Source organism: Ostrinia furnacalis, unplaced genomic scaffold (assembly GCF_004193835.3).
Source record: "Ostrinia furnacalis isolate ACB-3 unplaced genomic scaffold, ASM419383v2 OfSCF5263, whole genome shotgun sequence".
Lineage (NCBI taxonomy): Eukaryota > Metazoa > Arthropoda > Insecta > Lepidoptera > Crambidae > Ostrinia > Ostrinia furnacalis.
Window position 1 is genome coordinate 87,858 of NW_021135502.1, and position 22,034 is coordinate 109,891.

General features: G+C 40.5%; 1 protein-coding gene across 1 annotated transcript in view; it reads right to left on the minus strand.

Annotated features, from left to right (window-relative positions):
- Positions 1 to 22,034, minus strand: part of LOC114360916 (spectrin beta chain, non-erythrocytic 5 kst) — a 133,336-nt gene that overhangs the window by 84,577 nt on the left and 26,725 nt on the right. Inside the window, exons 3-11 of the mRNA XM_028315781.1 lie at positions 21,639 to 21,811; positions 15,341 to 15,508; positions 12,528 to 12,644; positions 10,490 to 10,647; positions 9,942 to 10,057; positions 8,881 to 8,993; positions 3,330 to 3,517; positions 2,038 to 2,176; positions 1,154 to 1,240 (exon numbers count right to left, since the gene is read on the minus strand). Coding sequence (XP_028171582.1) covers positions 1,154 to 1,240; positions 2,038 to 2,176; positions 3,330 to 3,517; positions 8,881 to 8,993; positions 9,942 to 10,057; positions 10,490 to 10,647; positions 12,528 to 12,644; positions 15,341 to 15,508; positions 21,639 to 21,811 — 1,259 coding nt within the window. The remainder of the gene's footprint in view (positions 1 to 1,153; positions 1,241 to 2,037; positions 2,177 to 3,329; positions 3,518 to 8,880; positions 8,994 to 9,941; positions 10,058 to 10,489; positions 10,648 to 12,527; positions 12,645 to 15,340; positions 15,509 to 21,638; positions 21,812 to 22,034) is intronic.

Below are 22,034 nucleotides of genomic sequence, written 5' to 3' on the forward strand. Positions count from 1 at the left end.
CTATGTGTACTTACTTCGGTGGCTTCTCCACGGTTCTGTACTGTTTAAAAGCCAGCAACAGCCGCTGTATGCCATCCAGCGAGTTAGGCAGCAGATGTTCAAGCTGTAAATCCAGGCTACACAGGATTTGCAGCAGTGGGAACGAGAGTGGGAATATTCCCGTACCTTGGCGGTTCTATGAGCTCTCTCTTGGGCATAATAAACTCATGTACTGCCTCAAAGAACTATTACTTCTATGTGCACTTACTTCGGTGGCTTCTCGACGGTTCTATACTGCTTGAAAGCCAACAGCAGCCGCTGGATGCCATCCAGCGAGTTGGGAAGTTCCCGGTCATTGAGCTCTTGGATCTTAAGCCGGATCCACTCCAGCAGGGCTGAGATGAGGCGCCCGTACTCCGTCTTCAGGCCGTCGCAGTCCATCAGCTGGCCTATGATCTGGTGGAAGAAAAAAAATAGGGTAAANATACAATTTGCCTGCGACAGATAGAACAGTTCAGTATTTTGGAACGATATCGTTATAGCCAATGAGCTGCTGTCATAGTGACATTGACGTATTGTCAATGTCACACGAGAATCAAACGTCAGTATAGCGGGACGCGCGGAGACGACTCCCCGCGCTTTTGTGCTATAATAAGTAATAAATTGTATTTAAAACTAGCGGCCGCCCGCGACTTCGTACGCGTGGATCCCGTTTTACCCCCTTTTCCCGAATTTTCTTTGCTATAAACCTCACGGAGCCCGAGACCTTTCCAACGAATGCAAAACCGTGGAAATCTGTTCGTACGTTCTGGAGTTATAGCGTCAGGGAGAAAAACCCGACTTATTTTTATATAGTAGAAGATAAGGCAATATAGTGTGAAAGTTGAGTATTCAGTGTTTTATTTAAGAGAATAGATCTACCGGCCTCTAATACAAGTGATCTAAGAAGCTCTTCCTCCATAACAAATGGGCCAGTGCTGAGGAGCAGCGCAAGAAAGTCGTGCCCGTTTTCACCATCAATCACTAATTTTTAAGTGACCTCTATGAAAATAATCCCCTAATCCTGTTATGTGTCTTACCATTGGGGTCACTTATTAGGGATTGATGGTGAAAACAGGCATCAGTCACTCAATTGGTCAAAATTAAATCAGAAGAAAGTTATCAATTGGCTTACCTTGGTGTTGAATTTGTAGTTCAGTTGTTCCAATCTCTGCTGCCGCAGCAGTTCTGTTCTCAGCGCTATTTCGCGCGCGTGCTCCGCCTGAAAATAACATAGGGTCATGAATCGTTGTTGCGCTGATGATAAACATCGTGGCATCTTATGTAAAAATTCTTTGTAATATGGCACATTATAACATTTTCTAGATTTTCATCTGCTCCAGCAGTTACTAGGTTCGCTCCAGGTCTAAGATAGTAACTCATCATTCAAACAATAAATAACAATAAAAAGCAATAAATATCCAAGTCCTGACTTGCTCCAACTGCTGCCAAGCTCCATCCAGATCTAAGACAGTTACTCTGCATGAACACAAATGAATAGTTCTTTGTGGTCTGACCTGCTAAACCTCCTGCCAGGGTGGTCCCAGGTCAAAACAGATATTTTGCATGAAAACAAATTTATTTGTGTTTAAACCTAACCCAGCAGTTACCAGGCCCGCACTAAGTATTAGAAAATGACTCTGCATGAAACAAAGGAATAAATCCCCAAGTCACAAACTATTTCAGCTGCTGCTAAGCTCGCTCCAGGTCTTACACAATAATTTTATTTTATTTTATTTTATTTTTTATTTTTTTAGGGACAACAAACAATTGTACAAACGGTTTTACAAAAAGTCTTACAGATATATCTTAAATAAATGCACAACCAGCACCGTTATCCACGAAAATAACAAACAGAACAGCTACTAAGGTCGCACACGTTTGAAGAAATTATTTAATTTTAAGTTTATGACAATAAATTCCATGCAAATTTTAAATTTGGTAAGTTGAAATTGACAAATTCTAAGACAAAAGATAGGATAATAATCTCTGAAAACAAATAGTTCTCCAGGTCCTCACCTGTTCCAGCTGCTGCCAGGCTCTCTCCAGGTCTTGAGGCAGCTGCCCCTCGAGCGGCGCCCAGGTTTCACCCACCAGGCTCTTCTGCATCGTGTTGATGTGGAAGAACAGGGCTTCGATCTCCGAGCGCTCTTTGTACCTGGAAAAGGACGCATATGATTAGATTATGCAGTTTAAATTCTTCTTCTTCTTCTGCCTCGCCTTGCGCGGGGTCGGCTTTCCCAATCATGCGCCGCCATTTGATTCTATCATGAACGTTTTGTTCGTGAAGTCCCAATACTTCCATGATCCATGTTCTTTTGAACATTCGTCATCCAGGTGTTTTTTTTATCCACAACGAGGAAGCTCTTGGCCTATATCTCACCTGATGGTAAGTGACGATCATTACCTAGTGTACTTTAAATTACAGGACAAAATTTTCAAGGGTGCTTGAAATTCAAAACTGTAAGACTTGAGGATGGTCAAGGCTAAAATTATATATTATTATATGTCGGCCGTTTGGTGTAGTGGTTCAGAGCGGACTACTATGCCGAGAGGTCCCGGGTTCGATTCCCGGCCGGGGAGAAATTGAAATGATGAATTTTAATTTCTGTGACGGGTCTGGGTGTTACTATGTATAATATGTATGTATTTAAAAAAGTATACTATAAGTAGTATATCGGTCAAGCTAGCACCCATAACACAAGCATTTAAGTTGCTTACTTTGGGGCTAGCTGCCGCTGTGTGAAATTGTCCAAAGATTTATTATTATTATTATATCAATAACACTGAGGCCACCGTTTTGATAGCCCTCACTAGTTGGGTTTATGTCAATATATCTATAGATACTGGCTACAGGACAGGAGTTACAACAGTAGGACTGAGAAGTGGAATGAAACACCAAGGCTACTGCTTTGGTGATTTTCACTTGTTGGAATTTTGCAAGCTGTAGATTATACATAGGAGTTGCAGCGTTAAGAACGAGAGTGAGAATATTCCCGTACCTTGGCAGCTATATGAGCTCTCTCTTAGGCATTACAAACTCCTGTACTGCCTGAAGGAACTGTTAGCTTTACTTGTACTTACTTCGGTGGCTTTTCGACGGTTCTGTACTGTTTAAAAGCCAGCCGCTTTATGCCATACAGAGAGTTAGGCAGCAGATGCTTAAGCTAAAAATCCTGGCTACACAGGAGTTGCAGCAGTGGGAACGAGAGTGGGAATATTCCCGTACCTTGGCGGTTCTATGAGCTCTCTCTTGGGCATTATAAACTCATGTACTGCCTGAAGGAACTGTTAGCTCTACTTGCACTTACTTCGGTGGCTTCTCGACGGTTCTGTACTGCTTGAAAGCAAGTAAAAGCCGTTGGATCCCATCTAGCGAGTTAGGTAGTTCCCGGTCGTTGAGCTCTTGGATCTTAAGCCGGATCCACTCCAGCAGTGCTGAGATGAGGCGCCCGTACTCCGTCTTCAGGCCGTCGCAGTCCATCAGCTGGCCTATGATCTGGTGGAAGAAAAAAATACATTTTTAAAGGAATTGTTAGAAGTCAGCGTGCAACTTGGCAGGAGTCATGCTTAGTACTCAAAGAAAACGCGAAACAATGCTGTTGGCAGATCATAGGAGTATGGCTATACAGGGTGTCCCAGAATGGGTGAATCAAACTTCTAGGGGAGGTAGCTCTACTAATGTACTATCCCTAAAAATAGAAAAAAAAAATAAAGCACATAAGGAAACAAAAAAAATTTTTTTTTTAAAGTTAAAATAAATCAGCTTTGCCTAAGTATCTGGCTATAATTGCTGCGTTTGGAGTTTATTTGTACTTTTTTCTTACTAATATTAATTGTACATGATCGCTTCGTTTATCTGTAAACAAACTTTTGAAAATAACGACTAGATTTCGAGTTTAGAGCACTTTGTTTAAAAAAAAATCCGAACTTTTTTTTTATATTTTTAGGGTAGTAGGTACATTAGTAGAGCTACCTCCCCTAGCAGTTTGATTCACCCATTCTGGGACACCCTGTATTTTAGGTGGGTTCTGAGGAGTTCTAGGGATATTTTAGGTGGGGAAATCCTTGGAAAAGGAAGTCAGAAAATACGTTTTTAGGAGGAAAGAATGAATAAATAATCTTTGAATCTTTGAAGAGGGGTACATTTTGAAGGGTGTGTGAGTAAAATAGTGCTTACGTTAGCGATCCTCCTGCCACTCTTCTGTTCGTTCTTCATTCGGGCAAAGGTGTGGTAGTAGCTCGCTACGTACGTCATCACAGACTTCTCGTCAGGGCGGGTCGTGTCCACGTCTGGAAGCAAGAGAGAAAGTTATGTTATACATCATCATCTCATCATCATTCATATCAGTCAAAAGACGTCCACTAATCCATCGGACTAATATCAGCGACTTTAGTTCGTTTACGGATCTCCTCATTTCTGATTCGATCACGTAGAGAGACACCGAGTATTGCCCTCTCCTGTGCAACTTTGGAGTCTTTTCGAGGCCACGTTTCAGAGTCATATGTCATCACTGGTAACATACACAAATTCAAATTCAAATTCAAATATATATTTGCACAATTTTGGGTAAACACAGTTATGCTTATGGATGGATAATAATTTATTTATTTATTTATTTACAAGACAGACACAAATCAAGCAAATAATAATAATAACATGTACAGGGTGTTAGGTAAATGGGTATATTTTAATTTTCATACGAATCGGATTTTATAAAAATTATTTTGTATGAAAATTAAAAAAAAAATAAAATGATGATATCTGACTTCACCATACCATTTATATGACCATGTTAGCATGGGCTAGTGTCGGCTCATATACCCATTTACCTAACACCCTGTATAGAAACGAATTTCCGCTATGTATTTGGAGCTTTAGTTCCTTGCATTAAGCTTCACAATGAAATGGGAAGTAAAGCACCACCTACTCAAATTCTCTGTTTTGCCTAGGGTGATGAGATGGTAGAGAATGTCACATGGCATTAAGCTCGGATTTTGTACCGTTTATTTTTATGTGTATGCAATGAAATTTTTAAATAAATAAATAAATGGGGAGAGGGGTGTGCTATGTCAACCTGACAAGAAATGACGAATTTCCACAATGAATTTTGAATCCTATCCTTCTACAATAAAGTTCAAAATCGTCACAACAAATTGTCTGCTTACCTTCAGCATCAAGCAGGCGCGGGATGCCCAGATGTTTGTGCGCGACATCGAAGGCGTGATTCAGGGTCTCCACCGGCTCCGCCACCGGCACTTCCGACCAGCGGAAGAGATCGGGCCTGAGAGACAAAACAAATAAATGAATATTAACAAAAAAACGAAATTAAATCATTTGAAAATTATAAATAACTTGAAAAAATCGAACTGCCTAAGGCGGGAATTGAACCCACGACCTTCCGCTTGCCGGGCGACTGCTCTTCCAACTGAGCTACTAAGACACTGGATGAACCCGTCGAAATTTTAAAGTGTAATACCAGAGTATAGATGTATACAACATTTGTACTGTGGTCTGTGCCGGTGTGTATACAGTTTGTACCTGTGAACTTGTACACACGACAGCACATCAGGTTACCCATTTTTGTTGCAAACTCGCCCCTATTACAACTGCACAAGAACCCACAGTGGTTACGTTGACGTGCCGTCGTCCGTACCTATGCCCGTGTCAAGTGGTACCTGTGCGCTGTACCTATGCCCATGTTATATACCTGTGCGCGTGTATTAGCGCGTTGAACCCGAACCCGGAGCGCCAGGAATCAATGAAATTGTGGATGTGCACGCCGTGGTAGCTACTTGTCTTCAGCTGGCACCACAGGTTACAGCTGGTACTGTGTGCGTGTTACAGTGGCCGTGTCGAGTGGTACCTGTGCTAGTACAACTGTGCCCGCGTCGAATACCTGTGCGCATGTGTATACAGTTGGTACCTTTTTTTTTATCCACAACAAAGAAGCTCTTGGCCTGTATCTCATCTGATGGCAAGTGATGATCAGGCCGAAGGTGGAAGCGAGCTTCACCCGGAATCCTCAACCACGGAGGAACTGGCTATCTTACCTCTAACTGCCGGAACACAACAATGCTGTTAACATTGTTGTTATGGCGACAGACTTAGGTAAGATGGTGGTAGCTAGCCAGGCGGACTTAGAACAAGCCCTACAACCAACCAAACCGAACAGAAAAATCTGCCCCCACTGGGAATCGAACCCCGGACCTCTGCGTCTGAAGCAGGTGGTCTTACCACTAGACCACAGAGGCGGTTAAACCTGTACCCATATCGAGTGGTACCTGTGCTCATGCGTGGCTCATGTATACACTGTACTGTATTATGTACCTGTGCGCGTGTATAAGCGCGTTGAACCCGAGTCCTGAACGCCATGAGTCGGTGAAGTTGTGGATGTGAACGCCGTGATAACCGCTGGTCTTCCGTTGACACCAGAGGAGCAGCGCGTCCTTGGCGGACTTCTTCTCTGAGGACTCATTTTCTTCATCCTGGGGAGGAGAAAACACGTTATTCTCTATGACAATAGATCAAGAAACCAATGGGTCGGTGTTGGACTGCCGATTCGAAACCAGTGGCGATTGTAGCAATAAAAAGGAAGGACCTATGTTTTATCTTGTTTCGGTGAATAAATAATCTCAATGTTTAAAAATTCATCATTCTCGACTGACTCTCTTTGCTTTGAATTTTTGCCGTTAATACATCTATGTAGGTATACAGGGTGGAATTTTGAAATGCCACCTGGAGGGAAAGTACTCTTAATACTGTAGATAGAAAATTTTACTCAAAGAAAACATTCTTTTATTTTTTAAAAGAAACAGATCTGCCTTCAAAGATTTCCAAAAATTTGCTTGCAACACCCGGGAAACGAACCGACTAAAATCTGTTAAAAATTACACCCTGTATTTTTATTGCACAGATCGGTGTCGTTTGTGGTCGGTTTTATCCTTTCAATATCTAATGTGGACTAAGCGCTAGTGAACGCCAGACCTACGTTATTTTATAAAAGCTAAAAGTTTGTCAACGTTGGTCGTTGGTACATCATATAAAGTTTGGGTCATCGTGGCTTTGGCAACTACCCTAAAATGATTGGCAAGGGGTAGGAACGGTCAAAACTATCTGGCTGATGAGGAAACAACTTCACATCATCATCATCATCATAATTTCAGCCATAGAACGTCCACTGATGAACATAGGCCTCCCCCAATCCTTTCCACGTTAATCGATTGGTAGCGGCCTGCGTCCAGCGCTTCCCTGCTACCTTTACGATGTCGTCGGTCCACCTTGTAGGTGGACGTCCCACATACCGTAAAACACCTTCTAATTTCTTTATTTATTATTGCCAAAATAATCATTATTTGTTCTTAATAGTACCCTGTAGACAGAAAGGTATTCATTGTCACGGATACTTCGAGTTTTGGCAACAAGAATTTTAATTAAAATTTGATAACGGGACCTTGACGACGTGATAGGTAGCGAGGCTTAGCCTAATCCGAGAGATAAGGAGTTATTTAAGGCAAGACGAACATGAAATGTATATGTTATTGATTTTTTTTGCCGGGCGTCTGCACTTGACTACTGTGATCCAGCATCGTTTCATCAATATTGGTTCTACAGAGGTAAATGAAAGATAATACATGTATAATCCCCACGCTGGGGTCGGAGAGACGTTCGTATATCAATCGCCTCTTACGACGACATCCAAGCAAATAGTTGGAGCCTATCTACTCTGCCGAAACCATAGCGGACTGCTGATGATTTACAGTTTAACGGGACCATTGTCACCTCTCGTTCCCGCCGCTGCAACTCCTGTGTAGCCAGGATCTACAGCTTCATCATCATAATCATCATTTCAGCCATAGGACGTCCACTGCTGAACATAGGCCTCCCCCAATGATTAGAGCCGCAACGAAATCAATTAGAAGAATATAGGAGGAGTTCGAAGATAAGGATCGATTTCCCTCCAGTACAAATTGGATGTCAGGTGACAAAAGTGTTGCAGCAGGCAACGAATTCCAGTCCCTAGCTGTTCACAAAAGAGTTTGCGAAAAATTTAGTGCGAGCTGGTGGAATGTCGACAGTACGCTAACCTGCGATTTTGTGAAAAATATTATTGGCAGGTAGTTGCTAATTGCTCATAAGATAGGCCCGCCCTTAATTGATATTTATTTTCCGTGGTGCATAAGGTTTTAAACCTTTGTTTGTCACCTGTCATCCGCTTTNTACATTTTTAAAGGAATTCTTAGAAGTCTGAGTGCAACTTGCCAGGAGTCATGCAGTACTCAAAGAAAACGCGAAACAATGCTGTTGGCAGATCATAGGAGTATGGCTATACAGGGTGTCCCAGAATGGGTGAATCAAACTTCTAGGGGAGGTAGCTCTACTAATGTACTATCCCTAAAAATAGGAAAAAATAAATAAAGCACATAAGGAAACAAAAAAAAAATTTTTGAAAAAATTAAAATAAATCAGCTTTGCCTATGTATCTATGGCTATAATTGCTGCGTTTGGAGTTTATTTGTAGTTTTTTCTTACTAATATTAACTGTACATGATCGCTTCGTTTATCTGTAAACAAACTTTTGAAAATAATGACTAGATTTCGAGTTTAGAGCACTTTGTTTAAAAAAAAATCCGATCTCAATTTTTTTTAAAATATTTTTAGGGTAGTAGGTACATTAGTAGAGCTACCTCCCCTAGCAGTTTGATTCACTCATTCTGGGACACCCTGTATTTTAGGTGGGTTCTGAGGAGTTCTAGGGATATTGTAGGTGGGGAAATCCTTGGAAAGGGAAGTCAGAAAATAAGTTTTTAGGAGGAAAGAGGGGTACATTTTGAAGGGTGTGTGAGTAAGATAGTACATACGTTAGCAATCCTCCTGCCGCTCTTCTGTTCGTTCTTCATACGCGCGAAGGTGTGGTAGTAGCTCGCTACGTACGTCATCACAGACTTCTCGTCAGGGCGGGTCGTGTCCACGTCTGGAAACAATTTGTTCAATTTTGAGCTTTGTGTCTGTATGATAAGGTTCAAAGTCCTTTGAAGTCTTTTTGTGTCAAGTTTTTGGACTTTATCTCTTTACAATCAGGTTCAAATTCGATTGGTTAGTAATATGTAGTTAGTAAGGTCTTATGACAGGTTGACTGTCACAAATTGAATTCTTCATTAGATTTTGAACTTTATCCGTTTGCAATACGCTTTAAAATCAACAAGGCCTTTAGCGGTAAGTCGTTTTTGATGTATTTTGAAGTTTACCTCCCTTATAACAAGGTTAAAAATCAATTAACGACACATTTAATAGTAACTTGAAGTGTCAATCAAGTGATGCCCATGCTTATTACTTTATTTCTTCACGATACAGTTGCAAATCATTTTTTTTTATGCTAGACAAGGTAGGTATTTGACCACAATCGCACCTGGTGTTAAGTGAGATGCAGTCTAATATGGTAGGTACATATCTGCCCTGTAAGTGCCTATTCACTCTCGCCTTGAAAACGCCCGGATTAGTGTTCAGGAAATACAGCAGCAGGCAGCGAATTCCAGTCCCTAGCTGTTCACATTATAAACGAGTCGTCGACGCTTAGTGCGAGCTGGTGGAATGTCGACAATGTAGGGATGGTACGCTAACCTGCGTCTGACAATGAGGGCTATCGTTTTTATACTTAACAGTTGGCACCCCTGGCGATTGACAGGACCTTACTCTACAGTGGCGCCATCTTGATGAGTGCAAATGCGATAGTCCTCCTACCACTTTAGCGCTCACAAGTTGGCGCCAGCCACTGTCTTCGCTACTAGCAAGTGACAGGACCTTACTCTACAGTGGCGCTAAAACGATAGCCCTCATTGACAATCATTAAGCGGCAAGTCGATCACGAATTCACGATGGATTTGGAGCTTTATCATTTGCCAATAAAGTTCAAATTGCTTACCCTCAGCATCGAGCAGGCGTGGGATGCCCAGATGTTTGTGCGCGACATCGAAGGCGTGATTCAGGGTCTCCACAGGCTCCGCCACCGGCACTTCCGACCAGCGGAAGAGATCAGGCCTGAGGGACAAAACAAATAAATGAATATTAACAAAAAAACGAAATTAAATCATTTGAAAATTATAAATAACTTGAAAAAATAGAACTGCCTAAGGCGGGAATTGAACCCACGACCTTCCGCTTGCCGGGCGACTGCTCTTCCAACTGAGCTACTTAGACACTGGATGAACCCGTCGAAATTTTCAAGTGTAATACCAGAGTAAATACAAATGAGTAGGTCATCTTCATAGAAACGCACCGAGCGCGGTTTGTATGTGAGCGTGCCAACACACTGACAAAATTTAGCGGGGATTAGCGGTGAGACAGGCGCACGGTCTAGATGTATACAACATTTATACTGTGCCGGTGTGTATACAGTTTGTACCTGTGAACTTGTACCTATGCCCGTGTCAAGTGGTACCTGTGCGTTGTACCTATGCCCATGTTTTATACCTGTGCGCGTGTATAAGCGCGTTAAACCCGAGTCCTGAACGCCATGAGTCGGTGAAGTTGTGGATGTGAACGCCGTGATAACCGCTGGTCTTCCGTTGACACCAGAGGAGTAGCGCGTCCTTGGCGGACTTCTTCTCTGAGGACTCATTTTCTTCGTCCTGGGGAGGGAAAAACGTAATTACTATATGATAAAAAAAGCTTTGCAACTTTTGAGCTTCCTTATACGGCCTGTAGAGTTATTAGAGCCTATTGTTGTTAGAGGCTACGTTTCAGAACCACATACAATCACTGGTAACCCACACTGATTGTAGACTTTCGTTTTTAGACAATAGCCCAAGTAGTAAGTCGTTGTGCAGTTGACAGTGGCGATACCAATGTTAAACTTGCTCTGTGCATTGTTGAATTACGGATTATATACCTATGCAATACCTAAAAATGGTAGGATAGGCCCTTAACCAGATAGTAATTTCAGCATTTGGAATAGAAGGAATTTTACTATCTTCTTAAAAGTACCTACATATAGTCTGGTCCGTGAGCACGTAGAATTTTGTCTAATGACCCCTAGCTACCCATCCTTATCGCTCGCGGGTAATTAATTATGTTGCTATCGCGCTCGCACACTCACTGCGGGTGCCAGTCGCACAGTCGCGAAAGCAATATAATTACGCGCGAGCGATAAGGATGGGTAGCTAGGAGTCATTGGACAAAATTCTACGTGCTCACGGACCGGGCTTTAGTAGACAGAGGTACCTATTCAATGTCACGGATACCGAGTTTTGGCAACAAGAATTTTAATTACAATTTGATAACGGGACCTTGACAACGTGATAGGTAGCGAGGCTTAACCTAATCCGACAGATAAGAACTTATTTAAAGAAAGTACATAAACTGTATAAGTAATTGCTTTTTTGCCGGGCGTCTGCATTGACTACTGTAATCCAGCATCGTTTTGTCAATAATGGATCTACAGAGGAAGGCAAATGAAAGATTTAGCCTATAATCCCCACGCTGTACAGTCCTGAAGTTTGTATATTAAGTCCTTTAGTCGCCCTTTACAGATTGGTATTATCTACTCTGTCAGAATCACACGGTGGACTGCTCTATACGCCGATGATTTACAGGAACTATTCCCACCTCTCGTTCCCACCGCTGCAACTCCTGTGTAGCCAGGATCTACAGCTTGACCGCCAATAAAAACCCAACCAGTGAAGGCCGAGTTAGTCCCGGGGGAAAGTCAAACTGATTAGAACCGCAACGAAATTAATTAAAAGAATATAGGTAGGAGGAGTTCGAAGATAAAGGAAGGCTGGGATCGACTTGAGGGAAAGTACAAATTGGATGTTAGGTGACAAAAGTGTTCGGGAAAGACAGAATCAGGCAACGAATTCCTGTCCCTAGCTGTTCACATTATAAAAGAGTTTGCGAAAAATTTAGTGCGAGCTGGTGGAATGTCGACAGACAGTACGCTTACCTGCGATTTTGTGAAAAATATTATTGGCAGTTAAGTAGTTGCTAATTGCTCATAAGATAGGCCCCCATAATTGATATTTATTTTCCGTGGTGCTTAATCTTTACTTAAAGGTTTTAAACCTTTGTTTGTCACCTGTCATCCGTTTGCAATGGAGGGAAGTCGAACCTTAATTTCGAACTCCTATGTTCTTCTGATTAATTTCGTTGCGGGTCCAATGACAGTTTAACTTTCCCCCGGGACAAAATTGACCCTCACTGGTTGGGTTTTATTGGCGGTCAAGCTGTAGATCCTGGCTACACAGGAGTTGCAGCGGTGGGAACGAGAGGTGGGAATAATCCGGTGCTTAATCTATGATACTTAAACACCCGTATTCACAAATGATGCTTGCTTAAGTGAAGCAGCAAATCGAAAGCACAGCTTTTCAAAGCTGTGAATCACAGAGCTCTATTCATAGCTCTGTGATTGGTTCGTGTATCACCCTGTGCGTCCGCACGTACTATGAGACCTCATACTAATGTTTGTGAATACGGGCGTAAGAGATGATGAGACTAAGATCTATATACTGACCACATCGATCTCGATCTCCTGGATCTGAAAGCGCAGGATGATGGTCCAGATGAGCCCGAGGATGAGGCGAGGGTTGCCGTCCACTATGTCTTCAGCGCCGATGGACTCCAGACGCACCTGGTAGAAGAATATTGGTATTTAGTCTTCATTGTCAAAATCAAAGCGNCACTACAGCCTGCATGCATGTATTGGGGTCGATAAAACGTGTGTGGCCTTAGGGTTCTTCCAAATAGGGTATTTGCCACCACCAATCAATTCACGTACTTTTGAAACTGTCAAAACGACTCTCAAATACTTAGAGTAGGCGCACACCGTTGATTTTTAGTTGGCCGATAGTTTTGCCCGATTTTAAATTGTATGAAAAATCGGCCAAATCGAATCGGCGTAGTGTGCGTACTCCCATACATGCCCATACTGATCAACTGCCCGACTAAACTATCGGCCGACGAAAAATCAACGGTGTGCGCCTACTCTTACTAGCCTGTGACGTTACAACTTTATCAACCCAATTAAACTACTTTTTTCAATAACATTACAATGCAACCAATAATCTTAATTTACGGGTAATTTAAAATTAATTAAGTTTTAAAAAAAGTTGTGCTTTAGAATTAATTATTGGGGAATGGTGTCAAATAGTCTTTAACTGTACGAGTAAATAACTGAGTCTAACTACCTGTACCTACCTATGTCTAATGGTTCGAAGGCAATAAATACATTTTTTATTTATTTATTTATTTAAATTATGTATAATTAGTTTATAAATTTATTGTTCTTAGTTCGTAGTACTCCATATTATAATATTCCAGGCATTATGCAATGGAAGGAAACCTACACCGTGCGGTCGCTTCGAAGGCTTCGTCGACGGTTAACGTACTTCTTGTTATTATGTACTATCGATGACATACTTAAAGGATGCATCGTTAAGAATAAAGCATTTAGTAGTTCCAATCAATAGAGAATCCTTAGGTTTCGCTTGACGGTTTTGTTTTAGCTTAGAACATCAATTCGAGTCGGTGTCTCTCTGAAGATATATATATCTGAGACGCGATACCACAACAAGGGCTTTCGCCGAAAACCAGTTTCTTGACATGCCCTTACGAACATGTCAAGTGCTGAGCAGTGGCCCACTATTTTCTATGTTCCTTTTGTGTTATTGTTTATAAATTGTGCTTTTTGCTTGATATAGGGGTTTCACAAAGAGTTGATACTATATTTTTTAAGTAGATCTAATAACTATACTAACATGCCAATTACAAAAAGTTAGACAAAAATAATATTTTATTGTTTACATAAACACCTTCCTCTTTTTTTTTAATTCACAATGAGGTACTAAGTTCTTTTCATTAATTGGAAACTAATTCATAGCCTAATTTTAAAGGAATTTAAACATTCTAGTGGTTAAACAATTTGATTCTTTGATCCGAAGGTCATGAGTTCGATCATATACGTCCCCGATTGCGTGTACTTATTCGCTTTAGCGCAATCAAAGTCAGTTATTATACCTACAATTTCATGGAACAACAAGCCATGCCAAGCCATAAACGAACTTGTACGTGACCAAAAACAATAGAGCACTACACTAATCTGTAATCTACACTAATCTGGCTACCCGTCGTTACACCCGGTCACCGCTAATATTGTCGAGCGTGTAATATCTACTGATAAGCACTGATAACGGCCGACCTTGGTGGCCAGGACTAATTATGCAATAATGTAGACAAACATCTTTTGTTCAAGAATTTCTTGTTCTTAAACTTTTCCATAATATTGGTCTCATAAAATCATAATTTAACCTTTATTTGTCTTTGATGCGATTGCTGCAGAAACCTCCAACACCGAACACGTTTTCGGACTTGATGTACCTGATTCTGACCACGTCACGGCTGCAGGGTTACCTACTCCGAAACGCTGTCTACGTTACTTAGCTTTGGGTCTATCTGTCACCGTCGCTCATGCTGGCATTTCAATTTGCGTGAGAGAGATGGGACGGAAAAATTTGAAACTTCGAATAACGTTTTTCGGAGTAACCCCGCGATTCAGGCACCGACCATAGAGCTGCAACCAACTCAGGCCTCAACCTTCTTCTCAACTTCCGTGGGCATAATGTAAGTGAAGCTTCGTCGAGAAATGGCTCGCGTCATACAGTAAGAGAAGCTTTGCCTTCGCCTAGAGGAATGGTTCGCCTTAAAAATGTGACCGTCCGTGGCATGTGTATCGCCGCCTTTACATTTGAGCTAAGTCCACCTGCTGTGAACCTTACTAGGGTGGGGTTCTATGTTCAACTACAATTTTATATTCAGCTAAGCTTAGCTTGTGTACTGACCTTGGTGTGCAGAAAGCCGCTTTAGGGTGACAATGGGCTATGGGAAATACTACCCATTTTCGAACGTAGGGAATCTTCTTGGAGGCGGCGAAAGCACGCAAGGGTCAATCTTCTCTCACGTTCAGAAATGTAGGGCGGAGGACCAAGTGGAGAGCCCTTACAAGGCCAAGAGTCGGCGTCGGACTGGGGATAGGGTCAGTAGTATCACGTAGTATGATCCTCGTCATCGGTTGAAGACACAAGCATTATTATAGTTTAGAATGTGGTCTCCTATAAACGCTGTATGACGCGTACGGCCTCACGCCGTAGGCCGCGTCACAACGCTTATCATAGAAATGTACTGCTGTGGTCTCCTTCAGACTTTGACGTCGGCGTATGGCGTTGATAGGAACGTTTGACTCTGACGTCTCACGCTGGCGTTTGAGTCTGTGTCCCACGCTGCGTATAGCGTCTAATAGATGATCTTAACCCTAGTGTGTTATCCACTGACCTTGGTGTGCAAGAAGCTCAAGCTTTTATTGACGTTTTCAATCTTGTGCACGCGCATGCGACCCGAGTTGGGCCGCGGCAGGCGCTCGCCGCTGATGATTTCCAGCAGCTTGAGGAGTCGCCGGCCGTCTGCTAGGTCGGCGAACAGGTCGTCTACCTCCATGCGGGCCTGGAAAGATGGGATATGGCAATGATATTACAGAACTATAGATATGTTACGTTCATAGAAATTACGATTTTAATCCGTGCAGAGCTATTCCAAATTGCACACATTGACAAATGTAACTGATAAGTGAAACAAAAGATACGAAATAGCACGCAAATGAAAGAGATAGCTATAGTTTTTAACGATTCTGCACTAACTAATATATGTCCGCAGCGTACGCATCCTTATCGCTCTAACGTCAAAACAAGATCGCTTTCTCTTTCTTAACTTGAACATGGCGCATGGCGTCTTGATTGTTTGCATAAATAATTGAAAATATAAATACTAAATAATTTTGCATAATCACATGTGGTAAGAGATCCCTTGTATTTTGTTTACTTTAGAGTGATAATTAGTACACTTTCGAAACACACACGATGGCATTTTTTATTTATTTTGGTAAGAACACAGGAACTTACGGTGTGGTACGCACGCGATTGCGCACGACGCAGGCCACACGAAGACTAAACACAAGACGTCCCAATTGGGACGTATTTGAGTATTCACAGCGCGAGCGCTTATAACATATCTGCTTTTGTTTTTATATAATATCATTGGGATATGGGTTTAGTTTTGTGACACTGGTTTATGGGACAGAGTATATAATAATCATACGTCGTACATCGTAGGATAGATATACCAAATTACAGCACAATAAGCTAACGCAATAATTCACTCAAGCAGTTGTAGAGTGCGTGAGCTGGTACCTAAGCAATTTCTTCAGAATGAAGGGGTGAGTGGACAAAGGTCTTAACTAACAAAATGAGTTATAAGTGTTTGAAAATGTTAACCTGCTCATACCACATTTGAATCCTGAAATGTATGAATGCTTGTCAGATAACACCTTTGTTAAGGTTTGACACGTAACAAAATTGCTTGTTTTGAGCTCATTAGTCGATTTTATCATCACTTAAAACCTATGTTCATGCAAAAAAGTCGATTCTTCAGTTTTGTCAGATAACACCTTTGTCCACTCACCCCTTCATTAGGTTCGGATGCTTAGAGAGTAAACATTCTAAAAGCCCGCCTCTAGGGGAGGGGATAAAGTTCCCATTTTTTAGTATTTCATTAATACGAGTATCTTTTAAATTGTGCTTCATACAGAAAAAAATATCTATGACGCGATGAAAGCTAATTCTAGAACTTTTGTTCTAAACACTTTTTTGAAATTCCTACCCCTTTTCAACCGACTTCAAAAAAAAGGAGGAGGTTCTCAATTCGACCCGTATGTTTTTTTTTTTTCTATGTTTGTTACGCGATAACTCCGCCAATTATGAACCGATTTGAACAAATCTTTTTTCGGCGTATAGGTAATACCTCAAGGGTGGTCCCATTTAAATTTAATTATAGAAAAAACAACCCCCAAGGGTGGAAAATTGGGGATGAACTTTTTTATACGCAATATCTCCGCCGATTATAAATCAATTTGAACGATTATTTTTTTGTTGAATAGGTATTATCAAAAGGGTGGTTTCATGCGAATTTGAAGAAAATATTTCACCCCCAAGGGTGGAAAATTGGGGATGAACTTTTTTATACGCAATTTTTAGTTTTTTTTTGTGTTCACGCATTTGAAGTCGGTTTTATTTTTTTAAAAAGTTATCGAACTACTCGTCCGGAAAAGTGTGTGGAACAGTTTTTTTTATAATAAAGAGCTCAACTCATAAAACTCATTTGTTTTTTGTAAACAGGCTCTCAAAGAGCACTTTTACACATCCCAACCCTACCACTGCTTCGGGACTAAGAAGGGTAATTAATATAATATGGGCCAGTCAATGATTATATAATATCATTGGGGCCAGTGCTGAGAAGAAGCAGCGCAAGAAACTCAGACTTTAATTTTAAAAAACTATTGAGTGAGTGAAAAACTGTTCGTTTAAATAATAAATGTCGTGCAAATGAGTATGTATTTGTATCAATTGTGCTTATTTCGCAATAGATATCGCAGTTTCGATAAGGCAATTATTATTAGACTGGAAATGAGTGAGTGATAATTTATAATTGAATGTTTATCTCCGGCGCCGATTGATGTTGATGATGTTTTTAATAAATTAACGGTTATGTTCAATTATTTGCAATTATAATTATGTGTGCCATTGAATTGTTAAAATAATAATAATAATAAACAATATGCTGGCTTTTTGACGTGGTTTTATACGATGGATTTACATCTTATTTGCACCATCTTACTTTAACTTTGACAAAAGTCAAAAATCTGTCAAACAAAAACCACCGGTTATCGTTAGTTAGGTACGGTTAAAGTTAGGTGGTTCAACTCAGTCTTGAATACGAATCTCTCGATCAAAAACCATTTCTTGACCAAATTATGAACTTCACCAAGTAAAACCTGTCATCTGCTTTGCACTGGCCCAGTCGAACCTTAACTTCCAACTCCTATGTTCTTCTGATTAATTTCGCCACGGATCCGATGACAGTTTAACTTTCCCCCGGGACAAACTTGACCTTCATTGGTTGGGTTTTATTGGCGGTCAAGCTATAAATCCTGGCTACACAGGAGTTGCAGCGGTGGGAACGAGATATGGCAATAGTCCCATTAAAAATTAATCTTACAAGTTCTTGATTACTTTTATTATAATTCGCTTAATAATCCAAAGAATGTAATATCATGTCTACTTAATTTTCATCATTGCTCACATATTCGTCATCTACCATCTAAGTACCTATAGCAAATTCCTATTCATACTGTCATTTCGTCAGTTTTTGTCGCATATGGCCAAAGATTAGTCATTTGCTATAGTTTCATTTTAACAGACATGTGGTGGAGATATTTTGGTGGTGGTTATGAGTGTTGACATGAGACTTTACGACATGTTTTACTTAGCTCATGGAGCGGAGGTGATTCCAAGTGCAAAATTAACATTATTTTCTATCAGTTTACTCGTATGTCTGTTTATCAACAACTTTAGAATCAACTACTCAAAATACAGGCGATTTAAAGATGCGCTAGCAAGAGATTCCTAACCAAAATTTAACTGTATGATAAAAAAATATATTTTAAACTGTTTAGAGGTAGCTTTCAGAGCTAGAATATAGTATTTTTTACTAGTTTTTCCTTGTAATTTTTGGTTATTGGTCGTCTACATAAAAAGTTACTTTAAACGAGATTTAAACTCGCGCTAACTACTCGTACTGTTACAAAAAGTAAGAAGGAGATAAAATTATTCTCATTTCTTTCCACAAAGTTTGTCTTATTCAAATCTCCAAGCACATACATATTAGGTAAAATTAACACAACACAGTGTATGTATTATGGCCTTATTATATTCTCACATGACTCATTGCTATTTGTAAAACGATTGCGCGGTCACTATGTCATCGGCTATGAGATCAGCGTAAACAAAATAAGTAAATAACGCTACGCCATTTTAATTGAGTAATTTACAGCAATTACAATGCACAAATTCTCTAAAAACTTGATTTTTATTCTGGGTAAGTGGAAAAGAGAAGTTATAGGTTCTTATGCCATTCAAAATGTATGGCAATTGGTAAGTCTATAGAAGAAAATAATCTTATTTCACGTCACTTGCAGTAAATAAACTAATGCAAGAAATGAAGAAGTTACTAAACTATTGATTTCACAAAAAGGTTATGTAGGGATCGAAAATAGGAAATTTTGTCCTAGTTTTAGTTTCTCTAAGCATGTTTTGTCATAAAATTAATCCGAAAGGTAACATTTAAGAAAAACTGCTACTAGGCAGTATTTTTCATTTTTATAGCCATAAAAGTTGGCTCAAGCGTAACTACCTATTTTTTGAAGAAGGTGACTCTGGATTCTTCTACAGACACATTTTGGGGTAAAAACCTTTCCTTTAATGAAATGAAGTCTAGAACTAGGCTTTTAAATGGTGCCAATATTGGTGGGAAGTGGGGATGCATACGTTTGAAAGTGCTTGTCGCGGGAGGGTCGATTTTTGTGATGACCAGTGTATATGTTACGGCTAAAGATAGGTGTGAAAATAAACTTAAGATTAGCCGGCTAAACTTAAGTTTATCTTCGACGAGGTGTTAATGTTAGTTTCTTCTATCTTTAGCCGGCTAAACTTAAGTGTAACCGCAGACCCCTGGCTAAAAATGTAGAAAGAAATGGAAAAGGAAACAATGTAATAATGTTTACTATTTTAACACGAAAACTTTATTAAGAAATAATCACTTTCATTACACATACTTTTATGTACCTATGTAGGTATTCAAAATTACAATTATTACAATAACAAAATATTAATTACTTAAAACAATATCTACCTAATCATTAAAATAAAATAATAAGGAACCACTTGGTCATTACAGAATCTTCTGTAGGTATTTAAAATTACAAAATAAAACTGCGCGCGCGTTGTCTCCCCACCGCCCCCTCAAGCCCTCCGCTGGCCTGGCGCGCCCATCAAATACATTTTTAGCCGTTTCGTTTTGGCTAATGTGCACATTAGTCGGCTAAAGATGGAATATCACGACGCAAACTAACATGTTATCGAACTTTAGCTGCTTCTCGAAGACAAACTTAAGTTTAGCCGGCTAATCTTAAGTTTATGTTCACAACTATCTTTAGCCGTAACATATACACCACTAAATTTTAATCACCGAAAAAAAAAATTCTGGGTAATGAGTTATTGATACTGATCCCATTTGTGCAAAAAAAAGAGTAAAATAAAGTGACTCAAAATATCCTCCTAAAATTGGTAATTTATTGACACACGCGTCGCTAGCACTATTTTAAGTACGATAATGTAACACTTATTAGAATTAAAAATAGTCTAAGTTAGCTAAGTATGTAATAATAACACTGGAAGCGTGGTCGAGGTGTGAGCGATACAGACAGATCGATGCAGCGTGCGAGCGTGTACGATTACTCTAGCGAGCAGAGGAGTGACCCAGCTGTGACGCGTAAAATACGGACTAACGAAAATTTAATAAAAAAATTAACTTCATGAAAACCATTTCTTTTTCTTTTGCTTTCAATATTCCACACGTTTCTACATAACCTGTTAAAATTTTTTTGGTGATAAAAATTTAGTGGTGTATAAATACCAATTTTTATTACTCCCGGAAAACTTTCCAGGTAAAACTACCAAATGACTGGACTATAGCACGAGGGGGTATTGGGGGAATGATGAGTAATAGTAATTTGTGCACAAACAAATGATTAAAAAAATAATGGATGCTAGCCTACTGATGACGTCACCAGACACTCACGTCACTACTTACTGACCAGGAGGTCCCTGTACTCCGCAAGCTCCTCCTGCTCCGGAGTTCTGTTGGCCTGGCAGCGTCCGGGAGTAAGAAGGAATTAATGCCCGTTTTAACCATCAACCCTATGGTAAGTATGGTAAGTGACCCCTATGGTAACACATCAGGAATTTTGTATTCAAAGGGGTCACTTAAATATTTGGGATTGATGGTGAAAGTTAAAGGGATTGAAGGCTTATGCCCGATAAGCCTCACAGTCATTATGTCAAAGTTTCAGGTTTGTTTTATATCCATTGTAGACATTATAGTACACAACTTACTAATAAATCGACACTGAAAAAAACTGTAAAATTGAAAAATTCGAGTTGGCTACACACAGTTTTCTACTCAAGAATAGCTAGACGGTTTTTAATTATCACTGATTTGATGGATTCAAATCTAGTTCGTCTCCACTGCAGGAGTAAGACTCTCTAATTTACCAGAGGTCTGTCTGGTAATCGAGGATATGGTTGAGGATCCCTACGCCCCGCTGAACAGGCTGGTTGGGAATGCCAGATTCAGCTAGCATTATAAATATGTGTTGCACACATTTAAGCCGAAGAACCTGAGGGATCTTGTTCCGTTAACACTCATAGGCGGAGAAGCTGAGGGATCTTGATCTGTCAGAGAGCCATAGTCTTGGACAGAGCCGCGAAAGAATGTCCAAACCGTCTAGCAAGAGTTCTGAGTCTCGGAGTATACGGTCAGGTTTTAGGGAGTATTATACTCCGCTCATCTAGCAGGTGCCAGATCCACCTAAATCCCCACAAAAAGCACTGGTCCCTTCTGAAGAGTAATGGGTGTGGAACAAAAGGCAGAGGCAAAGTAGTACGTTTAATGTTGGACGTACCTTCTGCAGGAATGAGTTGATCCATTTCGTGAATGTTTTCTTCTGGATGTGCAGGCGCTCCTCTTGGAGGGCCTTGATGCGGCCCTGCTCGAACTTGAGCGCGTCCTCGCGCTGCGTCATGTTGGTACGCTGCTGCACTGCCGTCGCGTACCCGCCCGGCTCATACTGCGGCCCTGGAGAATAGAGGAGACAATTTAATTAATTAAATTTCAGGGTACTTCAGGATTCTTCACAGTGGATATGCGGTCAAATGGCTTACATGATCCAAGCGACGTTCAATTTGACCTAACGTAACCGCACCCAGTGTAGCAAATCTTTCACTCGTCCCAAACATTGTTTCCTTTACCACCACCACTGCTGGCGATGAGGAGGTGGTGGAAAATTTTATGTACAGTC